This window comes from Diabrotica undecimpunctata, chromosome 4 (assembly GCF_040954645.1).
Source record: "Diabrotica undecimpunctata isolate CICGRU chromosome 4, icDiaUnde3, whole genome shotgun sequence".
Lineage (NCBI taxonomy): Eukaryota > Metazoa > Arthropoda > Insecta > Coleoptera > Chrysomelidae > Diabrotica > Diabrotica undecimpunctata.
Genome location: NC_092806.1, coordinates 160,554,052 through 160,581,041, shown reverse-complemented (window position 1 = coordinate 160,581,041; position 26,990 = coordinate 160,554,052). Strand labels below are relative to the sequence as shown.

The following is a 26,990-nucleotide window of genomic DNA, read 5'->3' as shown; positions in this document are numbered from 1 at the left end:
GGCAATCTCAAAACCTGATGCCCATGTTCTTGGAGTAGCTCGTCTATAACGTACCTGGTATTTTGTGGTTTATTCTGGCGACAAAGACTCAATAGCTCTGTCTTGCCCGAATCGTCGTCAAAAATTATTTTTTTCGCTCGTAACCATTCTTGTAAGTCCGATTTTTTCCAACTGGCATTCGGTAACTTTTCTATTAAAGAGCTATGGTATGAGGCATTATCCATAATAATTAGAGATGGTTCCTCCAACATTGGTATCAGCTTTTCGGAGACCCACTTTTTAAAAGACTCTTTATCTATAGAATCATGATAGTCTGCACACTTCGATTTCGTAGAAAACAGTAATCCAGCATCTTTAACAAATCCTTGCCTACTTCCGGCATGTAAAACAACAAAGCGTTTACCTGTATTTTCGTGTCCTTTTCTGATGCTTTTCACACAGTCATCTTGCCTAGTACCTTTATATGCCCCTTTTAGGAATATCCATGTTTCATCTAAAAAAACGAACTGAAGTGGGCTTGGACTTAAAAAAATTCTCATATAATGCCTCAAAAAATACAGTCGTTTGGAAACAATACATGGTTTCTCACATAGCACTCGTCTACTATTTTCTAGTTTGTATGAAAACCCACAATTTTTCATAAGACGCCACAAACTTGTATCAGAACCGTCATAGAGATGCTTGTTTCTTAATTGTGTATTTAGAACTTTAATTGTAACGTGCTCTCCTTTTGCTTTCATGCCATACAGTATATTTCTAATCTCTCCTTTTATAGTATCGCTGACATCATTAGTCTTTTTTTTTGTACATTACGTGACTCTCCTGGTGTAGTAAGAGCTGCCCCTGTCTTGTATTCACTCTTTATTCTTGTCACTGTGCGAAGACTGATTTTCAAAGCGTCAAATGTTTGTCTTTCAAATTAGTTATTCACAACAAAAAATAATAAGTAAAACTGTTCGGAACAAATTCCAACAATGACTGACTAAAATAGACTAAAACAACATAAAATATCAATAGCAATTGCTACAATTATAAACCTATTAGCCAGCTCATTCAAGAACAATGCCACAAGTCATTATTGCAATGGGTATCGGAAGAGAGAGAGTTAATTTATAATAAAGTGGAATTTTTAAGGTGTCGAGAGTATTATTTTATGTAATGGAATTCCACACAGTAAGAGCTCAAACTATTAATTAATTAAAAACTGTTTACTTATAAAAACTATTTCATCAGCTACTTCAAACCTGCACAGATCAGGGTAACATGTTAAAAAAAAAACACGTCACTGCCAGCTATCTGTATTCGTAAAGAGGCCGAACTTATCACCGACACCGTATCGGAGAAACGCATCGGTGTTATTGCTACAATACTGGGAGACGTGAGTGGTCTCTTCATTCCCTTCTCATCGCACTTTACCATGACGAACGTGACTCGCACAATTGAATTACGCATCTGTGTATCAGAGAGAGACGAATATTAAAAATTCCGTAGTATCTTATTTCAGGCACACGCCAAGAACGATGAAAACGAGTATAATTATTTTTTAAGGAGAGAGAAAAAATAGAGGAAGATGTAGTCTTCGCTTTGTCGTTGGTTTTGAAGAACATCTAAGTCAGAAAATGACGAACATTGGCTGATGACTGCTCTTCTTGGAAGGGAAGGCAGATACTACCAATAATTTATTATCAATAAAATAGTCATCTATGAAAATAAATACTTACATTTACTGCAGCAATTTCCGCAATCGATACTGGTGCCTCTCCTCCCCCAAACGCAATTTCTCCATCTTTGTTTAACGAGGACGCGTTCATAACAGACCTCTCTAACGGCGTATCGGGAGAAATCACTTGCTGGAAATACATATTCATATTGAGTGATTTCTTTTGACAAATGACAAATAAGATAAAGTAACATCACAGTTTTGACGATTTAACAACTAAACCCGTTTTAAAAACTCCTCTTGGTGATCCATTCCGCAATATCAATCACCCTTCCACGGTCAATTTACTTTTTAATAGATCACATTTATACAAATGGATATACATTTTGACGATGCAAAAATCTGTTATTTATCAACTCCCACCTCTCCAATTCCACACCCCCTTAGTTTTAAATAGGGAATATCCCATATCAAGCATTATACAGACACATCGATCTTGTTACAGTTATTTTCTTTGTAACCCTTGTTTTAATTCCTGGAAATACCCCCATATTACCCCTTACATTCTATTTGATGGTATTTTTTACATTTTATCTCCTGTGCATGTACTCCCCTTACCATTTGATGGTATTTGTTGATGTCTTAAAGGTCAAATTCTAGAGAAGTCAGAAGTTACCTTTTATCAAAAGAATAATTTAACTGGCTTTAACATTTTACAATCTATGATTTTATTTTTCATGTTATCAACTGCTGTTTTGCGACAAGAACAAGATATCAATTTATTGAAACTGTAACCCCTTTTAGAAATTAAATAAGATGTCTATGTTTCTAATGTCTAATTTTTTTTTCAATGGAAAATAATCGACTCATTGGCGAAACATAGGCGTCGTGTAAAATTTTCGAAATATGGAAAGAAAAATCCTGAATGACTGAATACTTTATAGAAATTCCTGTCTAAGATGATGTACCGCGCTTCACTATTTAAAATGAAGTGCTTGTGGAATTGGAATGGAGGGGACTGACAAATATCTGAAGTCTGTATCGTTTAAATGTAACAGTTTTAGAATAAAAATCGAACTATTTCATCGTTTTCATAGTCAGGGTGGATCGTTTTCAGTGGTCTACTCTGCATACTGAATTTCGTTCGAAACTAACACTACCAATTAAAGAATGAAATGCAGTCTAACGAAGTATAGAATCAGTATTTCGAGTTTTAAATATTATTAGAAAATTCAGTTAATAGTAGATAAGGATTAAATAATATAAAATATTATTTAATAGTTATTTTGGGTCAAGATTGTGCATTATAAAAATATCTGCTATTATTTATATTGTTTTATATTTCTAAATACAAAGTTTCAAGATTATTAAAGCCACGCTTCTGCTGCGTAAGAAATACGGTGATTCTAATAATCCACTTTTGCATTCAGAAGATTAATAGGGATGTTCACTAATTTTTAAATATTGTTAAATTCAATAGGTTATAACATATATAAAAACATAGCCAACATAAAATTGTTTAAAAATATATATTTCTTAAGATAAATCAATTCTTAATTTCAATTCTGATGGAGGCTAGAAAAACGGCTCCTCGCAGCGAGGCTACGGTGTGTGACGTCAGCAGTCGTATCGACAACTTGTTTTGTATACATATTTACGAAGTGTGACCAGTTCTTTAAGTATTTAATCACTGATAAAGAAGCCAAATAATTGGTGTTTTGTTCCTGGGTGTCTAAATACATCTAAAAACAATTCTGAGAAGATTTTTATTACAGTTACAAACAATTTAACACCATATTCACTTAAAATTGTCAAACCACAGGTTTTTATATCTGTACCTCGGAGGGATACAACACTATGTAAATTTTTTCAATTTTAACACTTTTACAGACTAATAATTAACAAACTTTATATAAAGGAATAGAGCACTAGGTGAGAAGAAAGTGACCTTTAACGAACATTAAGTTCATTTTTACTTAGAGGGATAAAACGCCATGTGAACTTAATGTTTTGTCCCTCTACGCATGTGAATTACCGCCGCGCATATCTCTATGATGAGAGGTAAACTGTTAGTGATCTAATAATAATACTTTTGCCATTTATGGTGTGTTTACACCATAAATGCCAATGTGGTTTGTTACTAATAATAAGAACAATGAACCATAATTCTCGTAGGAGAAAGATTCTTAAAGTACCTATTAAAAAGTTCTGCAAATTCTTCTACTGCATTTACAGGTAAGCTACCTTTTTGCTCATTATTTTTAAATTATTAAAAAACATAACCTCAAAAGGGTAATGTAGTGATTTAATACCAATCTTAGACTAGCAATATTATTAAATCTTTTACAACCAATATTATACGCCTTGTTTAATTTCAGAATCAAGTAATACACCAAGCAATGATGTTTAAACTGAAGAGCATATTATTAGAGATGCCTTGAGTTTTGATAACGAAGATCAGTCTGATGTAGACAAAAGTTTTGATAAACTATTCGTAGTCGAAATGAAATAAGATCTGCATTACTAAAATGGGCAGATACCGTCATTCCTGACAGTAACATAGAAGAAATCATACTATGGTCTTACAAATGTTACGGCCAGAATAAAAATGTTAGCATTAATAATTGTTTAAAAAAGTAAAAATTATCATCCAGAAGTTTCTACTAAAGAGTAATACCCACATGGAGGCGGACACTGTCCATGCGCTGATAGAGCGAAAGAGAAAAAACTTAACATTTCTATTTACACGCCCTGGGACTGGCAGCAGTTAGTCAGACAAACCTCAATGAAATATACCGTACATAATATGGAACTAGAAGATTTTAAAAATTTAAGGTCTTTGTATGATGTCAAAACATCTTAAAATCCGCCTTTGATTAATAGAAAAGAGACAGTAACAAACAACAAGTTCTTCTGTCAAACTGTGTTTAACTGCAAGTTAAGCAAAACAGCATTGAAACTCTGTTTTTAAAAAGTAATTTTCATGACAAAAACCAGGAGATTGACCTTGTTAGGTTTCGAAGGCGACACCTTACATTGCCAAAAGATTTGCAACTGGTATCACAAAGTCCAATACTTATATCACAACAAACGTATAACGATCTATTGGCATTACTGTCATATGTTCCTACATTTTGCTATGATTTTTATCAAAACTTAAAGCATACCTACTAGTAATACTAATAGTGACTATCCAGAAGGAGACTTACTTGAGGATGACTGAGTGGTTTGTACCTAAAATGCCATTTTGGTTAAATACATAGATGTATTATTTGTATTTGTAAAGGTAAATTGTATGGTTAAATAAATTTTGTCAGTAAAAGTCAAATAGGATTGTAGTTTTTTAATTGAATAACCTTATTAGATGGATATGGATACAACACCATGTCCGTTAAAAGGGTTAAAAAACACAGGAACAAATTTGTTTTTAATTATAACAAATGTATTATGTAAATAACAATAAACAGAATGTTCCATTAAAATATTGTTTCGATATCTCAATAAATAGCTGCAGCAATAATACTTTTTGGTGAAAAAAAGTTTAAAACTGCTCTCCTGTAAAGTTTTAAAAATGAACATAGTGTTGATTCCTTTCGAGGTACAGATATTTGCATTTATTTTTTTTCTAACTTGCATAATAACGGCCTTTTCTAGTTTTTCCCTCTCTTTGTAGCAAACACCACTTATTTGGCTTAATTATCACTGTATAAATACTTAAAGAACTGGTTACACTTCGTAAATACATATACACAACAAGTTGTCGATACGACTGCTGACGTCACACACCGTAGCCTCGCTGCGAGGAGCCGTTTTTCTAGCCTCCATCAAAATTAAAATTAAGAATTGATTTATCTTAAAAAATATATATTTTTAAACAATTTCATGTTTACTATATTTTTATATATTTTATAATCTATTGAATTTAATTGAATTTAACTATATTTAAAAATTAGTGAACATCCCTATTAGAACAAATGTAGACTTCGTCTATTACAGGAATAACAATCTAAGATTCCCTTCGAGTGTCTTACCGTTCCTCACTCACCTATCCATAAAAATTGTATTACCGTTTACTTAGCTATGTCAACTTTAAAATATTTCGTTTAGAAAATAGGACAAAATCAACTTTCCTGACAATTAAGTCCAAAATGAGGTAAGCAATGCAACCGACTTGGAACGTAGCACAGATCATATGTTATTCAGAGAGCTGACCATGTTGCTTGCTAAATATTTTACTGCTAAATAAATTACAACTAGGAAGAATCAATGACATAATTCAGTCATACACGGTTGGTTTTGTCGGGAAAGCGATAATTGCTTTCCTATTTAAATCCAAAGACTACTTTTTTAGATGCAATTTATTTCTTCGAATTTATGTTTTTACGAAATTATTTAAGTACTGTTCTAGTTTGAAGACTTTTCTCTGAAGAATTTAATTTTTGCAAACAAATATCATCTTTATATGCTTCTTAATCTTAAATGGCAATTCGTCAGAGTAAATATTTGCGATATACTCAATATATACGCGAAAAGCTATAATATGTAGACTATTTAGTAATAATATATGAGAAATTCTTACCTTGGCATTATTTTTTATGTTGGTATGACTGCACAGAGCTCTGACGATGGCCTGTCTTAGCTGCTGTATGTGCATAGCGTTCAAAATATGTTGTAGAGCATGCTGTTTAGCAGTATTACTCTCCAGAGACATCACGATACTGCTTAAGGTAGGCGCGTTTTTATCCTTCGATCGTAATGGAGGTTTCTCGCCATCGTACAAACCTAGTATGGACGAACCGAGAGGATCTTTCGCTACTGGAAAGATGACAGGTTCTACTTTCGAAACCGTTTGAGTGTCTTGCAACGTCCATGCGATTGAATGGGAGCTGCCGCAAGCTACTCTGTTGATGTGAACATCCTCTAAGCCGTGGACCAGAGCAGGTTTTCTGTTGACAACGGTGGTACCGTTGCCTTGTTGTCCGTGGTCGTTGTCGCCCCAGGCGAATACTTGACCGCTCTCTGTTACAGCAAGACAGTGCAAAGCACCAACAGCTACATGAATTATCTGTAAATAAGCATAACATATAAACTTTCCGTCAAAATAATTATTTGTACAGCAAACTTACCTTTTTGTCTCGTAGAGTGTCAATCACAGTCGGCTTTCGAACATGCTGATCAGTTCCATGCCCTAGCCTGAAATAGTCCCCTTTACCCCACGTCCAAATATCTCCAACTTTAGTTAAAGCCAAAGAAAACTGAGCCCCACACTCGATTTGTATAACGCCCAAGGTGTTAAGTCGTTCGATGTTGTGAGGGACGTTGCAACCTTCTGAACCTCCTCTGCCCAATTTGCCAAAGTCTCCGTCTCCCCACGAAAAAACTAGACCCTCATCCGATAGAGCCAGAGTTTGAGCGTCTCTACTGCCACAAGCCACTTGGACGATACGATGGCCGACGAGAGTCTTTACCAGTTTTGGTTTGAGTTGAGTCACGTTGTCTCCATGACCCAGTCTGAAATAAAACCGGATAAAATACGGTATTAATCAATGTTTCATAATACTTCCTTACATCAATATAAAGGATAACGTGAGGAAATAATTTAGAATTTAGAAAAACTAAAGAAGTCGATACCAACCTTCCATACTCGCCTAATCCCCACGAAAATAACTCCCCGCTGCTAGTAATCGCCGCCGAATGTGAACTGCCACAAGCAATATCTCTGATCTTCTTGCTTCTTAACGCCTCTATCATGCGTGGTTTGTCCAAATTCAGTCTATTACCATGCCCTAGCTTGCCGTCTTCACCTTCGCCCCACGAGAATACTTTGCCGTCTAAAGTCAGCGCCATGGCATGTTTGCCGCCCGAATGTACGGCCACTTTCTTGATAACGTACTGACTTAAGAACGGTATAGGCCGTGGGGTCGGAACGTTATTGCTGTGTCCTAGACCCAACCTACCGTTTGTCCCTTCCCCGCAGGCGTATAGTTTTCCTTCTTGCGATACTATGAACAAGGATTTTGATCCACCTGCTATATGGATCGGCTTCAACTGACTTAGATAATCTGAGAGTATGGGTAGTTTCACTTTGGAACCTTTCATTCCGCCCAGCTGGTCCTTATCGTTTAAGCCCCAAACGTACACCTTGTAACCGTTCGTGTTTTGGGCGCACTCGCTGTTAGGTTCTTGAGCTAAAACAAATTAAACGTTCATAGAACCCTTTCGCTTTAGATTAGAAATGAATTGGGGCTAAACAAGGACCTAAAACAATGTTGCCAAACGCATTAAATTTCTGATTAAAAACCCACTGTTGCCAATTCTAAAATATTCGAAAACATACAGAAATCGACAATGGAAACCAAAATCTTAAAGATGTTGAAATAGTTCTAACAGTGTCAATTTCAAGATAATGTATACATTTTTTGTATATGAATAATAATATGATAATTTTTCACTATAAACTGAAATTAAACTTTTTATAATTGTCAAAAATGTTACTAATAGTTTCCTACTAAGTGTTATCGATAAATTTTCCGAGTTCTGGTAAATTTGTGTATCAGGACAAGAATTGCTTCATGTAAATATGTTTTGGCAATGATGTAATGCTACTAAAATTAATTATAATTCAGAACTATAATGTGCTAAACTATTTTTAAAAATAATTGTACCTATTTGGCAATATTCAAAACAGTTTTGGTAAAAGTGACTCGTTTATGTCGTACTGGCAACAAACAAAACTGAATTACTTAAATAACACATTTTTTCCTACCTTCCACGCTTTTTTTTTTTAGATAAAAAGATTAAGATATCTTGTTGACGTCAGAAATTAAATTATTTTTTAAACATGTTAATGAAGTTAAATCGATATCAAAATAAAGTCTGTTATACGGAAGGTATACTTACTGACTGTAACCATCGATGGGCCGGATGAAGAGTCTTGACTAAGATCCCAGTCGTTAGCCAGAAACGACACAGACGATTTCAATTCTCCATAAGATTGTTTTTTAATGCCTGTGATAGTAATACCGTGAATTTTGCAGTCTATGCCGTTGTTTCTACATTTTACTATATTTATCTCAATCAAGGGATAGTGCTAGAATAAAATTGAAAATTTTATAAGCGTTTAATAGAAAAATTAAGAGATTTGATGTAAAATTTGTTAGAACATCCTCCATATTCGCCATATTTGACTCCATCTGACTTTTCTATCTATTCCTGATCTATTCAGAAAACTTTACAAAATATGCGAGAAAAATTATCCGATGCAGAACTGGACGAAGAAAATGTAGAATTAACACTTTTTTAAATAAATTACTCATTTTTCACTATTCGGTAGACAATTTTTCATCTTATCCTAGTATACTAGCAGGTAAATATAACAAGAAATATATCAATATATAAATTAAGCCAAGTTGCTATTTTTTATCTGGTCTTTGGTCACACGTGTTAAAATTTTAGCTGCTTCTTTTCACTGTTATTTGTAACAACGGCGACAGAACAATCAAACTGTGACAATGTTATAGCAAAATACCACACGAATACATTATAGTAATGAATCACGAAAGTAGAGGTTCTTGGTACGTTTAGAGCTTCTGTACCAGTCGCTCTGATGAATCCTGGTAGGATGAAATACGTATAAGCGAGTATACAGACGCACTATACGTTAAATCAAATCTTAACTGCCTTTTCTTTTATTACAGAAATTCTTTCAAATATGAAGATGATATATGAAAATATGAAAAAAAAACGGAATCGATAAAGAATTTATAAAGCAAATAAAAGGATAGTGAGTATTCACTGTTATTTATAAAGCTCGGATTATAGGCAAAATGCCTTTTTTGCCTATTATAATTGTTTTTTGCACTTTTTGCCTTTTTTCGTAAATTCCGCCTATTTGTGCCTTTTTTAAAATTTCATGGTACTACCCATGATATTATTCTATTACTAAACCATTCTATAATAAAATTTTGGGTCAATAATAAAATATCAATGGTTTGTTTATAAAACAGATTTTTAGGAAAATGTACCTGATCGAGACTTGGGGGGTTAACTATTTGGAAATCCCTAAGCTTTATTAGTTTATTATCAGTTGTACAGTCGGTTACTGTATCAGAGTTTAGTTACAAATTGCTATATCCTAGTTTAGTTTTGTTGCGTATACCGAAAAGCAAAGAACACGTTTTAAAACGTTTTAGACATTTGTGTGAAAAGATGACATCTAAATTAAGGCTATGGATCGCACCTTATTCGGAACTTTCTCTAGAAGGAGATGGAGCATTTTGTAAACCATGCGGCAAATCGGAATCGGGGTATTTTTTCTCTTTTTTCTCGTCCCACAACATAACTAAATTCTAAAGCGGTTTTAGAATTCTAATTATTTTTTTTTTAATTCTCAGATTTCAAGTAGAAAAAAGTACTTTATTGACCAGCATTGTGGAACCCAACTTCATAAACGTAATTTGGAAAAATTAAATTCCTCTAAGTTAGCCCAAATATCTCTGCGGGATAGTTTAAGCAGTTCAAAAAAAAAGGAGGAAGACGCATTTAAATTTGATTTATGCCAGATGATGATTGCATCCAACATTCATCTATATAAAGTTAATAACCCTAGTTTTAAATGCTTTTTCGAAAAATATCTTAATAAATCCTTACCGGACGAGAGTACATTGAGAAAACATACTGTGGAAAAATGTGGAATGTATTTCAAAAATTAAGCGGGAGTTAGAGGGCAATTTTTTGTATATTATCGTGGATGAAACAACAGATGTATGCGGCAGGTATATAGCTAATTTAATGATTGGAATTTTGAACGAAAACTTTGCGAGAAAACCTTATTTAGTTGCCGTTAAAAAATTGAAAAAACAAACAATTTAACAATAAGTCGATTTATACAAGATAGTTTAACAAATCTCTTTTTACCCAACGCTATACCAGTGAATAAAATATGCTTTCAGATGCTGCGGCATATATGTTAAAAGCTGCTGTTAATTTAAAGATTTTTTATCCCAATTTAATTCATTGCACTTGTGTAGCCCACGGGGTAAATAGAATTGCTAAAGAAATAAGAAATCTGTTTCCGTTGGTAAATAATTTTATAAATTTTATGAAAAAAGTTTTTGTAAAGGCTCCGTTGAGAGTGCAAATATATAAAGAAAGACTTCCCGGTGTCCCTTTGCCACCTAAACCAGTAATTACAAGGTGGGGAACCTGGCTCGAAGCAGTTTTTTTTACTTTGAACACTGCAATGAAATAGAATTAGTTATGTCAGAATTTGATGATGATATTTCCGAAGCCATTCGAGAAGCAAAAAAAAATTATAAAAAATCCCAAATTGAAACAGGAACTCGCTTATATCAATGACAATTATAAATTAATAGTTACCACAATTACCTTATTAGAAAAACAAGAGATAAATTTATGTGAGTCAGTAAAATTAATAGATAATTTAAAGACGAAAATTAAATCGGCACATGGAAGTAACGGTCAATTAGTTTAAAAAAAATGAAATATGTTTTCGACAAGAATGAAGGTTTTTCGTTTTTATCTAATGTTGCTAAAGTTTTGACTGGGACATTTTCCGAGGAATTTCAAATTATGCCAGATTTATTATCCGCTCTGAAATATGCTCCAATTACATCTGTCGATGTCGAACGTTCGTTTTCAATGTACAAATTAATTTTAAGTGATCGAAGATATAGTTTTAAGACCGAAAATATTGAAAAACATTTAGTTGTTTCTATTAATGATAAAATTTTAAGTGGTTACAATATTTAATTATTAATTTACAGTTATTTAGTTACTAGTTTATTTATACTAATGTTATGATTATGATGTGTAAATATACCTGCCTTAAGTTAATATTACGTTAATTCACTTTGTACAATAAATAATAAGTTTCCTTTATTGCCTATATTTTGCCTAAATGTTAATATTCCTGCCTTTTTTAATAAAAATCTTTGCTTATATAGGCGCCTTTTTCTTCAATTTTTGTTGTCTCTAAATCCGAGCTTTAGTTATTTATCACAGCAAAAACAACAAACCAATCGCATTTTGTCACTGTTATACAAAAATCCGATCCTAGCACACTTGTACGGGATTATTTGACGAAATCTATTTAGACGACGCATTGTTATTTATTACAGGGATAACGAGAGAGCTGTAACTAAGAGCTTAGGTAATTATGATACTAACCCCCTCTAAAGGAATGTATAAAGCGAACAATCACTGTTATTTATTACAACGAACACAGCATAACAATCATTATATCACTGCTGTACAAAAATGCTACTGTTATCTATTACAGTGACCATGACAGAACAATTCAATCGAAATTTAAAATATTGACAGAGAGTATCATGAAAAATTCATAAAGCTATCAAATTTATTTAGACTATTTACTGTTATTTATAACAGTGAAAACGAAAGAACTATAATATTATATCATTGGTATACTGCGATAAATTACGGTTACAATCACAAAAATATCATTGTTATTTATTAGTGACCATGAGAGAACAGCCGAATCGAAATTAAAAATATTTCTTGAAAAATTCTTTTACAACAATGACAACGACACAACAATAGCACATTTTGTCACTGTTATAAAAAACCGCAGACTATTCCACCTCCACTTGTATTCTTGAAAATATTTGATGATTATTTATGAAATTTTTGATGAAATTTAGTTAAACATATTTATAATTGACATGAGTTTACTTCGACTTACCTTGTCCACATTTGACAGCAGAACAACACTGGTATCATACTTCTTGACATTTACGACATTAAGTTCTGTCATGGAATTAATAGCATATCCTCCATTAACAGAGATGACAGAAGGCATGTAGCTGTTATCCCCGGGATCAACACCCACTTTTAAGCTCTTTATGGTTATATCGGGAAATATGTCAAGTCGAATCCAATGCTTTCCTTGGGAACCGCAACTCTGCCATGTCGTTCCAGGTATTTCGAATCTGACGGCGTATTTTGACGACACATTCACGTTTTTGACTATTCTGCCCCATTCGGTGATCAGTTCGCCGTCTAAGTCTACCGTGTCGTGTCTATAGTAACGACCAGCTCTGCCTGCGTGGACTTCCGGAGAACCTATGCAAATAAGTAACAACGTAACAAAACATACAATTTAACTACAAATAACATACCTGGTTCATCAATCCTCGAAAAGGAGTGTCGATGGTTCTTCTTTGTGTAGAAGCAGTTATCACATAAATCGAAACTATCACAGGTCTTGCATTTAAACCTCGGTCCTCTTATGGGTAAGATGCAGCATCCATTGCAGCTAACACCTTCGTGGCAAGACGGCACGATCTCCATTTCACTAATCAAAGCGGTCCAATTGTGCTGTTTCGGAAAATCAACGGTCAAGTCATGTCCATTGGGGGATATCGCTGTAACGATACCAACACTGTCGTGTGTCACATAGCCCCATTTGTATCTGGGGGTCGTAACGTTGGGTTTTACACGGACCTTATCCCCAACTTTGATCGTAGATGGAGCCGGTAAAGATGGAGGAAATCCTAGTAGTTCTATATGAATGAATCTTACCCAGTACGTACTGATTTTGTGTTGCCAATTTACTTGTAGATTTAAATCGTGCAGCCCCTCTCTGTCTATCTTTACTATTTTTCCAATATCACCGAGCTGCACTTCTTCGTAGCTTTTACAACAACGTACCAGCATCCCCACTTCTGCATTGTCTCTGACGTACATGGCATATTCGTCGTTTGACAGAAACTGGGATCTTCTAGCGTATGATTGATGCTTCTCGTCTCCGTAAGGATTGAGGGATTGAGCTCCTAAAGCATTGTCGTACGATATAGACTCCGTTTCTGAATCATACACCGAACTGAGCGAGTCACTATCTTCAGCTGCAACTTCAGGGTGTTCAAGCAGCCAACTCACTATCGACTCGGGGGTCGTATAACTCTCAGGCGTTATAGCTAACGACTTAATAGCCGCTTCAACTGCTTTCTTGGTGAATCCCATCTCTACAATCTGCGACACCATCGGATGAGGCGGCGTTTCATCTTCTAGCTCCCTTCGTTTATTAGTACGCTCACTGACAACACTATTAACCGAACATTCACTATTCGGCGTTGCCAGTTCGCTATTACACCTAGTACCATTCTTAGGCGTGGTTTTTTCGTTGTTTATACAAGGAGGAGTTTCGAAAGTGCCTTCTGCTGCCAAAAACTGGCTCAAGTTCAACGCCGCCAACTGCATTTCTTGGATAGTAAAGCCAGGTTTAAGAGGACTCGGCTGGATGGATTTAGCCAGTAGTTTTTGAATTAACAGCACCGGTTGTTGGTTTAGCTCTTCTTCTATGGATTGTTGTTCTTGAGATTGGTCCATTCCGTTTACTGGATACTTTAGAACTTTGCGGAGTTTGTATTGGTTGGTGTGAAGGATTCTGGTGGCGTTCAAGGCGTATAATATATTTTGCTGCGTCCTTAGATAAGCCAGATTGACTTGACCTAAAAATATAAATAACACAAAAATTATTCATGTCAGGAGTCATGGAGTCAGGTCTACTAAAGGGGAGAATACACCCTTGATATAGTTGAAACTTGGTATATAGACGACTCGCAGATGATACTCTGCTAAAAGCGGAATTTCTGAAGGATCTACAATAAATAGTAGACAAATATATTAAGAACAACAAGAGCCCAAAGAAAAGCACTTAAACAGTGGTGTATACAAACTTAAATATAAATTTTGGCCACTGTCCAAAAACTTACATCGGACAAACTGGTAGAACTTAACAAACGTATAGCAAAACATAAAAAGGCTTTTAATAATAGAAAAACAGATTCTACATACGCACTTCATCCTTTAGACCATAATTATTTTGTTAATGACCAATTTCTAATTCTGCATATTCAAAATAACGACCGTAAACCGTAGAATCTATAAAAATTAATAATTTAAAATATACAAATATAATTCTGAATGACCAACTTGAGACAAACAGCACTCCCCTCCTCAACTTATTCAGTTGAAGACTATAAAGTGTAAAGGCATACCAAAAATTAATCACTTGAGAAAGGCATTTTGCCGAAACAGCTGTAGTGATAATTAATTATAATAAATTGTGTGGAAGTGTTGAAAATAAAAGTTTTCAGTGTTTTATTGCTAGATAAAATGAACTTCCATCAAGTAACGGTCGAATCCATCACTTAGTTGACAGAATGATTGAGCTACGCAATATTTTTAGAGGAACCACAAAAACCTATCCTCACAGATCATCGAAATGAGGAAGCACGAAAGCTAAATATTCTTAACAAACATTTCTCCCCTATCTGCAAAGATTAAGGTACTAGAAGAAGAAGAAATCTGTCTAATTTCATAGGAAGATCATTATAGTTATTTATAGATTCCTTAGGAATGCCAAAAATATACCAAATCAAATAAAGTATATCTAAATAACGTACATGACTAAATTACGAGGGTAAGGTGAAAAGTTGCCGGTTTACGCACGCCACATAGAACGCCTCTTTCAGCTATCACCTTCTCAGTTTCAATTTTCGTCTGTCAAATATCAATTTTGGTTGTTTAAACTGTTAACTTAAAATTTCCAATTCTCATTTTTATTCACACACCGGTACGTTTTGGTTGCAGGCTGAAATATCTATCTATTATCTACTCCGCGTTAACGGTGTCTCGTATTATGTAATAATAATTCGTATTTTTAACTCTTCTTAGTTTCAATGTCACGTGTCATGTGTCAATGTTTTTTTCTTTTGGATTTCTTCTTCCTAGGGTATGACACGGTCCGCCATACTTACAAAAACATTTCAGCAATAAAAAAATTGATGAGTACAGCTCCCAAAGATTTTTATCTTCTCCAAAATTAAAAAAAAAAAAAACTCCTGTTTTGGGCTAAATAAAGGCCTAATGTCATTCATAGACAGATATGTTAAAAAAATGTTGATCAAAGTTTATTGAACTAAACTGAAATTATATTAAGAATTTTTAAAATAAAAAATCTTATTTTTTCACCACCGAGCCGTAAACTTATCACATTACCCTCGTAAGCAATAAATGTTTCTAAATAAAATCTTACCGTGATGCGATTTTCTATCGTGGCCGTTTAACGACTGTCTAAACATGAGGAGATTGGCCCACGTTTTGACGAAATTCTCACCGAGCAACATTCTATCGAAATTGAAATCTGGTCCACCTACCAATTTCAGGCTGTTGATGGGGACTTTCTTGACATCTCCGTTTTCGTGAACCTGTATCCACAGTTTGCCTTTGGGGGTGATTCGTACAACAGTGCCTTGAGATCCATCAACCTGTAATTTGACAATTTCCACTCTGCAGAATCGTTTAATAACATTGTAACGCAATTTATGTAAAATGGGTGTACCGTCACTTATGCATGCAAAGTTATAGTGTACTAGAAGTATAAAAAAGATAGAGCTTTTCGTTTTATAGTCTGTATTTTAGAGTTATGTAAAGCAATTATAGTTATAAATAAAAATTTAATAAGTTTCACAGTGACTTTAATTCCCATTACATTTGGTGTCAGGTGTGGGGTTCTAATATTACGTTACAATAATTTACAATATGTTATTGATGTCATCATGTATTGTACGACTTACCTCTGCTAATGCACCAATCCTAGGCCGAATATCCCAAGCTCCGATCACGTTCAGACAAGCCACAACCATATAGTGTTGTTGATCATTCGTCGGAACTTCCGAAAGCATGGAAGTCAAACAGGCGTCACTCAAAAAATACGCAGCCAAATTCAACTTTTGCACCAACATCGCGTTAAGGATCTGATTCCAACCCAAAACGCAGTGCAGCATCCTCAGTAGGTTAATAATTTCTTGTCCTATAGTACCACTATGGGATTGTGTTAGGAGCACGGACGATTTTGTTATGGAAACCGGTTTGTTGCAGCTGTCGTAGGAACATGTAAGGATTATTTTGCCTAGAACGTTAAGAAGTTTCTCTAGCAGTGGTGGTATTTCGGGATTGTCCATATCCCACGCCTTTAGTACTATCTGCAATAACCTAATAGTTAATATTTGCTTCAACAGTGCGGATTCGTTCCCTCCTGGGCTACTAGGCGGAGAAAGGAATCCCAGCAGCATCCTAATCCACGGTTTGGTGCTAAATGCCCTACACAGTTGCGTAGTCTGGCAAATACTTCGCACCAAGGTTAGATCAGCCCATTCGGAGTAGGTCGAACTCAACGAAGAACAGAATAAACTGCTCAAGCCATGTACAGTGTTAGGATGAAGATTGTTGCTTGACAAACCGGTACTTATTGCTATATTTCTCAGAAAGTTTATACTGGCGTCTCGTAACAGACGGATCAATTGATTATCTTTGACTAGCTGAGTTCCTGAAAGAGAAAATTGATATTAAGTTTAGTAGAAATTGGTACCGGGATCCTATAAATGTTTTGAATTAGCTCAAAGGATTCAAAATAAAAAATGGCGCCATATTTAACGATGTGGTATCGTGTTGTAGAACACTATATCTTGAAAGTGAATTATGCTATTGTTAAGGAGTCGAATAATGCCATACTATGGGTACAGAAAATTTCTTAGGTAATCTTGAAAATTGTAAAACCAGAGATGTAGATTCACATCTACATTAGATTCAGATAAGAATATAAAAGTTGGCCGTAAAGTAATTGATGGTCTGTTTTTTGAAGTTATACTTCTATACGCGCGCTCCACGTTGGAAATTTGTATGGGAGTGAATCTGTGAAATCATTACATATGTAAGATAATGAGTAAGAGAGAGAAGAAGATATATTTTCTCTCTCTTCCTCTCTTGAATATAAAAATGTTCCTTTTGTATATATATATATATATATATATATATATATATATATATATATATATATATATATATATATTTAATATTATATATATACATATAATATTATATATATAATAAAATATTTATTAATATTATTATTTATGTAATAGGTTTTGTATTATTTATTAAATGTTCATAATTATATTAGTCTTTTGTATTTCAAAATAATAATCTCAATAAATCACTGTATGACCCAGAACTGTCAATTTTGAAATACGTTTGTGTCATGTCCTCGGTAGTATAGTAGTCAGTATCCCCGCCTGTCACGCGAGAGACCGGGGTTCGATTCCCAGTCGGGGAGGACTTTTTTATTAATATTATTACATGGTAAATTAAACATATGCGTAAATAGAAAAGTTATGTATATTATTGTCATTTTTAAATACTTATGAATATTGCATTTTAATTTGTATTGTATTATTATATTGAGCCATGTACTGAAAATATTTCTGAAAATTATACACTCTAGAGTACACAGAAAACTGGAAATGGACATCAATAATACCCAGTTTGGATTCCGAAATGGACTTGGAACAAGAGAGGCGTTGTTTGCACTGAACGTTATGTCTCAAAGATGTCTTGACATAAATCAAGATGTATTCATGTGTTTCATAGATTACAACAAGGCCTTTGATAAAGTGCGGCATGATCACCTAATCAGACTCCTGACAGAAAAGAATTTAGATAAACGAGACATCCGACTAATAGCAAATATGTACTACAATCAGAAAGCAGTAGTGAGAGTAGAGAATAATACCACTGAAGAAATCGAAATAAAGCGAGGTGTGAGACAAGGGTGTATACTGTCACCAACCCTGTTTAATCTCTATTCCGAAGACGTAATGAATAGAACACTCTCTGAGCAATCCGTAGGTATTAAAATAAATGGTGTTAGATTAAACAATCTGAGATTTGCCGACGACACCGTTCTGATCGCAGAAACACTTGAAGAGCTACAGACATTGGTGAATAAGATAGCAGACTGCAGCGAAGAATATGGACTATCTTTGAACATAAAGAAAACTAAATTTATGGTAATATCGAAATCAACACAAAATGTCCAAAATTTATATTTACACAATGAAATTATCGATCGAGTTAGCAAATACAAATATTTAGGCACTTTTATAAATGAAGACAACGATAGCTCAGCAGAAATCAAAATAAGAATAGAAAAACCCAGATCCATATTCACTAAAATGAAGAGAGTGTTCTGCGGAAGAGATTTGAGCCTTGAAATGAAACTTCGCCTGATGAGATGTTACGTACTTTCTGTGCTGTTCTACGGAATGGAGTCATGGACGTTGAAAAAGATTGATACCAAAAAATTAGAGGCATTTGAACTGTGGATGTATCGCAGAATCCTGAGAATATCATGGACCGAGAGAGTCACAAATGTCGAGGTCTTGAGAAGGATGAATAAAGAAAAGGAAGTCATATTTACGATCAAAAAACGAAAACTGCAATACTTGGGACACATTACAAGAGGCGAAAGATATGAACTGCTTCGAATAATTATGCAAGGGAAAATAGCAGGAAAAAGGTCCATAGGAAGAAGAGGAAACTCCTGGCTAAAGAATCTACGGGAATGGTATAGCTGTAGCAGCAACGAATTGTTTCGGTCAGCAGTTTCGAAAATACGTATAGCCCTGATGATCGCCAACCTTCGGAACGAAGATGGCACTTGAAGAAGAAGATTATATTGAATTATGTTGCACTGTATTGTAGTGTATTTTTTTATGTATATTATTGTCATCTTTAAATACTTATGAATATTGCATTTTAATTTGTATTGTATTATTATATTGAATTATGTTGCAGTGTATTTTATTTTTATTATAACAATGTTATATTAATAACAAAATAAACAATGAATTTTACTGCAGAGTATGTGTAAAAAAATTTTTGGATTCGACTCCTTTCATACATATATGAAAATAAAAATATACATTTTCATCAAAATATTGATTCAATCCTTCATGTACTATACTCCTATTACAGGTCAAATGTTGTTTATTAATTGTTAGTAAGTTGTTATTAATTCTGTTTCTCTTTCTGCTATGTCTTACCTATAGCATTACATATGTAATGATTGTGCAGATTGACTCCCAAATAAATTTGTAACGGCGAATGCGTGTATAGAAGTGTAACTTCTACCGGCAGTCCCACTGGACTACCACACCCGTTTTTTTTTGTAAAAAATCATGTATGTATTTGCCAAAACATTAGAACAAAGTAAAACACTCAGTTCTGAATAGTGTTAAGAAAAGCTTCTCCAATTTAATTTAATTTAAGAAAAGCTTCTTAACAAAAGATACAATTAATCTATTTTTATTATGATACGATAAAAAAGGTACCATGTAGTTTCAATTATGTATTTAGCAATTTCTCATGCCCGCCAATCAAAAAAAGTTGGGGATTTGTTTAGTCTGTAAAAAAAGGCCAAAATACATATTTACAACCATCAAGAAAGAATCTATATAATCATTTAACGTATATAAATCTTAATGAAAAGCATTTCAAGCAATGTAAACTCATTTATCTCAAAACTTAAACTTAAACCTAAACCAAAACTCCTTGTATATTCCTTATATACTTATATTACTTACCATTATCACTCGGTTCTTCGGTTTCTGACTCAGACGTAACAGGTGACGGAGGTGAAGCCAAAGTTAAGTCGTACTTTCCTTCGATTCCCATTCTGTAGCTATTGGTTGTCCCGTTGTTCCACTCTACTCGGACCCACCCGTCGTCCCCGAGCTCCCCTATTACTCGGCCCTCTCCTGGGGGATTACCGTCCTATTTAAAGAAAATATATAAATGTTTCGTATTGAAAAATAACTCTAGCTTCCACAAGCAAATTTCTATAAATTTGTTTTATAGAGAGACGCATATTAAACACACCAGAAATCATAGTGTTGCTACATAGCGCCATCTAGTTTGGATGATAGAAGGTAGGATAGAAGATCATTTTGTATGTCTTAACTATGTAGCAACCGCCAAAATATATGAAAAATTGGAAAATATTGCTATACAGTATATAAACTGTGGTAAATTATCTTTGAACACTCAAGAAAAAATGAGAAAAATGTATTCTTAAAGCTTCTTTGGCAATATCTTTAAGTTTATACTCTAAATTATGTTGACGTCGATTAGAATGTCTATGAAACATCTACTACTTATTTGTATAATGTTTTTATTGTATTGTATTTAAACAAAATGTTTTTCTTTCCAAAAAATGTCAAGACAGCTACATAGAATGACTTACCTGATCGCCCCACTTCCAATCAGCTCCTCTGACGACTCTCGTTCCCAATTTCATCAAATTTGCCAATTCTGGACCGGACAAACAACTCGTCTTTGGCTTATTACTTTCGATCATATCGGCATACAGTACATAAAACTCGGATACCTTCCTTACTATACTTTGATCACACCCTGTTTGCTTCAACAACCCCAAAACTGAGCTGATAACGCCGCTGTTAACGATAGGGCTTAGTTCCAGAGCGTTGTACCTGTTCGATGATAAAATTCCTAGTATAGCCAGAAGCATTCTAGCCCTGGGAATGTCTCTTAATAACGTGTAAGTGCCTAGATTCAAATTGACTTTGGCACTCGTTCCTTTTCCTTTATTAGTTCTGGATGGAATGTCCCGTAATATATACGCTCTTAAAGTTTCGATGCACCACTCTGTAACAGCTAGTTGTGACAGCAAAATTTCCGTTTTCAAGAAAGGTGTCACCAAGTCTATGTTATCTAAACAGTGGTGAGTGTTTTCTTTTTTGTTGGTCGATAAATAACCGTTCATGATAGCGTATTTCACTGAAGTTAATAAATTTGTTTCGTTCAGAAGGTGGGATATCATTTGGAGACCTTCTTTCCTCGTTTTACATCTTTTTACCTGAAAAAAAAAAAAAATTACGATAGAAGCTTCCGAGATTAATAAATGCTAATTCTATGCCTCATCGAGAATGATTTAAATTCTGTTGGAGTTAAAGCATGGAGAAGAATTGCTAGAGACAGGGGAGAAAAAATGATTGTTCTGAAGAAGGATTTAGCTCACAATGAGCTGTGATGTCACTGATGATGATAATGATGCCTCGCCGAGCTTTCTACTCCTTTTACGGGGTCATTCATACGTGCCTTCTCTACTATAGTTTACATACTAAACATTTCAAAGCCTATCTTCATGATTTCAGGGGAAATACAGTCAAAATTAAATGAAATACAATTATCAATCACAAATGGAATTTAAATGCTCATTAATTCACACTAAAAACTTTATTTTTTTGTCCAATTCATTACAGATAAAATTCCTGTGAGACCAGATTCGGAATTTATAAAAATTGACTGTCTGATTTCATTATAAGCAAAGCAATAGAAGGATTTAAAATCAACAAAACGTTTTCCTAAGTGACGAATCATGCGAAAAGTCATTGACATCAAAAAACGCAACGAGTGCCTAACCAAAAAGAATAATACCTGTTAATACAAAATTGAAATCTGTCTTACATCACCACAAATCTTCTATCCCAATATCAGCCAGCACATAATCCTCACCTAAGGCAACCGTTCCTCAACCATTGCATTCTTATCCACAATCTAAAAAACGTTATCTCCGGATCGTCCAAATAGTATTGCTTCTGATGCGTATTAGGAAATGTACAGTCTAAGTCTTCAGACTAAGATTTACTCTTGAAGATGACTCCACATATGAAACCGAAACCTCAATATAGCCAAAGCAAAGCGGTTAGTAAACAGCCTCATTTCGCATGTTAAATCCCATAAGAAAAAATATTAACATCCATTCTGGTCATGTTTTGAACTATTTGGAGTCAGTCCTGAACGGCTCTATGAATCGTAAAGTTTTTTTTTTAAGGAAATCAAAGATGACGCCTGAATTTTTGACATAATAGGAGACGTTTTGATATAACACGTGACTTTTTAACATAATAAATGACGTTCTAATATACGTGACGTTTTGGCGTAAAATATGACAACTGACATGAGATTTTACGTGACGTTTTGATATCAAACATGAAATTTGACGTTACACTTTGACATAGCATGTAATGTTATGATATAATATGCGAGGTTTGACGTATGAAATTTTACGTGTTGTTTTGACATAATACGTGACATTTTGATTGAGACTGCAATTTACGTAGCTTTTTGGGATATAAAATGCTGTTTGACATAAAACGTGATATTTTAATAAAATACGTGACGATTTGATGTGAGATAATTTTTTACATAACTTTGTGACAAAACATATGAGCTTTTGACATAATACATAACGTCTTGACATAAAACTTGACATTTGACGTAGCGTTTTGATACAGCATGTCACATTTTGACACAACACATGAATTTTTGATATCAAACGTTACATTTGACTTGATACACAACGTTTTACGTGACGTTGTGATATACGTGGCATTTTGAAGTGAGATTTTATATGACAGCAAGAAGTTTTGACTTAATACGTGACCTTTTGACATTTTAACGTAACACAACATAATGAGTGACATTTTAACATAACAATTGCCAGAAAAAACATAAGCGTTTTCTGATGGGGAATGAGACCGATCGCTTTTTCCCGGTTTATCTCGGGAAATGAATAAACTTGAGACGGATTCTTATAATCGTCTCAATATTCATCATCAGTTTCACATTCATATCAATGTAATCCTAGTTTAAAAAAAACTTACCTGATTGTACATAACTTTTCGTAGTATTTCTATATCACATGAGGAATTTGTAACGAACTGGAGTATGGAATGGATCATGTCTAAATTCTCATTACTGACTTTCTTCATCTGTTTTTCGTGTAATTTAGTGACTATACCTGTTGACAAAAAAGACAAAGACAAACTAATATTGTCATCTACAAATATCTAATATTACCTGTCAACATCAGCTGTGTTTCCAATTTCTTCTCCTTATCTTGAGGCGTCGGTTCCGCTCGAGTTATGTTTTCGGTTTTTTCTACGGTCCATTTCTCTTCTAAGTCGTTTTTCATATCGCCGCAGTTTTTCGTAGGTTTCGAAGCGTTCGTATTAAAAGTTTCTGTGACAACAGCAGCCTTTTGAGTGCTGTTTTTGATTTCGTTGTTCACGTCGTCGGTTTCGCTTTTGGATTCTGAGATTTTTCCATCCGAACTGGCTTTTCGCATTTTGCTGATGTCTTCACTGGATTTGTGTCGTTCGATAGACTGTGATTGTATAGTAGCGTTCACTATATCTTCCGGTTTTTGAATCTCAGACGTATGTCTGCCACATTTTAGATCTTTAATCACTTTTTTTACCAAAGTTCTTACTCGGGGTTCCTTATACAATACATTGACCTTTTTAAAAGCTTCCATTTCCAGACTGATCGCCGGTTTTACTTCGTATAGTAGGAAACGACACTTTTCCAGCAAGGGTATGCAGATCTCTTTGTAACCTTTGTTCACTTCTTGTCTCGTTTTGATTAAGTTCCATTTGGTCTGGTGAACGCATTTGATGACTTCTGCTACTGACTTGGGTATTTTTACGCTACTTTGAATAGCATCTAGAAAGTAGTAATTAAAAAATCGTGTTACATATGTATATGAACACAGGATAAACACTGTTTTTAACTTGCTCTGAATTTATTTGTTATCGTGACATGTTTCTCTAAACATATAAACTCCAAACTCTATACAGAACGAGTTCAAACTGAAGTTAGAACTAAAAGGGGGATGCCAACCTCTCAAAGACATTTTAACATCCGGATCGAAGGACCAATTTAACGGGCAAAGTTTAAAGTTGTTCTTTATTAATAATTAGCCATTCTTAATAAATATTTTTAATCCTCTATTCTTCATTAAAGGTATAATAAAGGTGACTAAAAAAATTGCGTGAAATGGGAAGAAATTTATAGACAGAACAAAGCATCTGAGGACTCAAAAAGAAGAAAAGAAAGAACACTTGATTGGACGCCAAAATAAGTATCCTGCTTTGTTGTGATAATATATAAAATGTTTTTTAACAACGGAAAGCAAAGCCTCAGGTACTGAATCGATTATTTATATTTTGAGAAGCTTCCACAACGAGAAATGACCCTTGTAAAATTTTCCCTCAAAGGAAGTAGGAGAAGCAATGGCTGGACCAAAAAATACTATTCAATCTGTGTATTATGTAGGGAGAAACCGCTCTGTTGAAACTAAACATCGTTGAAGATTAAAATGCCTCTTTCCAATAAACGATTGTTTCTCCAGAACGACCCCCCTAAGTACCACTTCAAAATTTGTACATTTTCAACGTTCTTTTAAGCAGTCAGCGTATTGTTTAAAAATTTCTAATATTTTATACTCACATAAAACAATAAAATAAAAGAATTACGGTACGGCCTCGACTCTGTTTGGTTCGCTCGAGAATAACACATAATTAAGTGGAATAGAATATGGAGAGAGCGTATTAAATAAATAGTAATATTGTACTATTTATTTAATACAGCACTGATTATATAACGTGTCACAATACTTCTTTTGCTGTCATTATATGAAACATTTTATATAAAAATTACTAAATGAGTCTAAATGTAGGAAACAAAACAAAAAAACTTACATGCTTCTATTATAGGCAATAAAACAAAGCCTAGTCCTAAGTGTTTTAGCAAAACGGCATAAAGCACTCTACCGATTTCTTCTATGGGATGTTCGAACGAAAAATCCACTCTAGTTAAAAAGTTATTCGCCTTAGAATGCTGCTCTACTATAGCCAAAAACGATATGACGTACGGATCCTACGAAAAGAAATTAATATCTGTTATGGTTTGTAAATTTGGTAGGTTTCAATAATGATCTCGAAATTCGATAGGATTGAATAAAGTTCTAAACATTTGATGAAAAGGATTACTATAATTATTACTGCAGGAAAAGATAGTAGTGATGGTAAATCAGATCAGATCAGATAAAACGATCCTTCTGACCTGAGATATCTTTCATCTAGCGTAGATCCACATTTTCATACCGATTCAATCCAAGCGCTTTTTTTACACAATTTCCACTTTAGCAGCAATAACAGTTAGGTACTTATATCATCACTTAGACACGTACTGTTATATATTTTATGATTTTTCGCGTTTTTTTTTTAACGTTTACAATAATATTAACAATAAGAAAGGTGAACTGGACACTGTATTGATAGTAGAAGATCAAATATCAGAAGCAACAGGTAAAATGTATAAATCACTGTTTATTCTCAATTATTGTACTCTTTTCAATATTTTGACGTGACAACGTCTTAAATTAGGTTGTGGCTCGGAGTCACTCATGAAAAAGTGTAACGCCCGCTCACGTCTGTTACGATGAGTCACCGAACGAGAGAGAGGCCCGCCGGACCGGCGAATGCCTTGCGTCTCTCTCCCACTCAAACATGATCGGTCCGCTGGTGCGATGCTATTTCAACTATCATCGTCCTATCCTCAACAAAATCACTCAAATAGAAATTAGTTAAGTTTAAGTTTACATGTACAATGTTTTAGTAAACAAAATATATTTCTATAGTTAAAATTTGTGCAATTCTTATTTTCATTCAATTCCTTGTTCCTATTGTGCAATTTAATAATATTCATATCAATAAATATTCTACCGAGAAAAAGACGTTGTCACGTAAAATCTTCGCCCGTAAAACCGACTTTACAGGCAACCGATTTTTTTTATGTAGGTCTTTCTATTGCGACTGTAAAAAGAATCATTTATCAACGTCAACAGTCATTATATTCTAAGAATGAACCAGTCCAATCAGCGTCAAAAAATTAAAAGATAAAATAAAAAAATTCTTTACTTATATAAAAAGCATAATCGCGCCACTGTTCACGTCTTCGGGTAACGTTCACAGTCATAAATTTATTATAATTGGCATTTAATATTATAAAAAGAATGGCAGCTGAATATTTTTATAATTCAACAATTAGTTAAAGATAAGTAAATAAAAAATAATTTTTACAATTTTTCTCACAGACGCATCCTTATAATGATTTCCCTGACTATAATCAATTTACACGCTGCCATTGAACTGCATTTGTCTTTCGTCGCAGACCTCTGCTCAGTCAATACTGTCAGAACGATGACAATCCTATTGAATTTCATGCCTATATATTTATAATCATTTATTCCGAAAAATTTAATTTTGACTATCAGTAACAATATAATATACATGTCTAATTCTAGTTTTTAAGTGTTCACTGCGTCTTGAAGTTTAAAGTTACTGTAAAATTTTTATTAAGGTTGAACTGCAGTCTCAGTTAGTTTGTTTCTAATCCTAGAGATGGCTCTACTGCGTCATGCAGATGTGGTAAAATTTTCAACCTAATTGTAGGTTTCTACATGATGACTTTTCTATCGTTACATCCATTGGCAGAGTTGCCAAATTGTGTAGATAGTAATTTTATCAAATGAAGTTAAAGCCATGTACAAAGACCGCTTTGCCATTTAATGCTGATAACT

The 26,990-nt window shown here is 34.1% G+C and overlaps 1 protein-coding gene across 1 annotated transcript in view; it reads right to left on the bottom strand.

Annotated features, from left to right (window-relative positions):
• The window catches only part of HERC2 (E3 ubiquitin-protein ligase HERC2), a 77,298-nt gene that overhangs the window by 30,130 nt on the left and 20,178 nt on the right, over positions 1-26,990 (bottom strand). Inside the window, exons 20-33 of the mRNA XM_072530828.1 lie at positions 25,108-25,285; positions 23,426-24,070; positions 23,230-23,366; positions 20,787-21,419; positions 20,128-20,317; positions 16,282-17,033; positions 15,741-15,972; positions 12,820-14,151; positions 12,384-12,763; positions 8,561-8,750; positions 7,296-7,848; positions 6,787-7,171; positions 6,240-6,725; positions 1,722-1,850 (exon numbers count right to left, since the gene is read on the bottom strand). Of these exons, the coding sequence (XP_072386929.1) occupies positions 1,722-1,850; positions 6,240-6,725; positions 6,787-7,171; positions 7,296-7,848; positions 8,561-8,750; positions 12,384-12,763; positions 12,820-14,151; positions 15,741-15,972; positions 16,282-17,033; positions 20,128-20,317; positions 20,787-21,419; positions 23,230-23,366; positions 23,426-24,070; positions 25,108-25,285 (6,222 nt within the window). The remainder of the gene's footprint in view (positions 1-1,721; positions 1,851-6,239; positions 6,726-6,786; positions 7,172-7,295; positions 7,849-8,560; positions 8,751-12,383; positions 12,764-12,819; positions 14,152-15,740; positions 15,973-16,281; positions 17,034-20,127; positions 20,318-20,786; positions 21,420-23,229; positions 23,367-23,425; positions 24,071-25,107; positions 25,286-26,990) is intronic.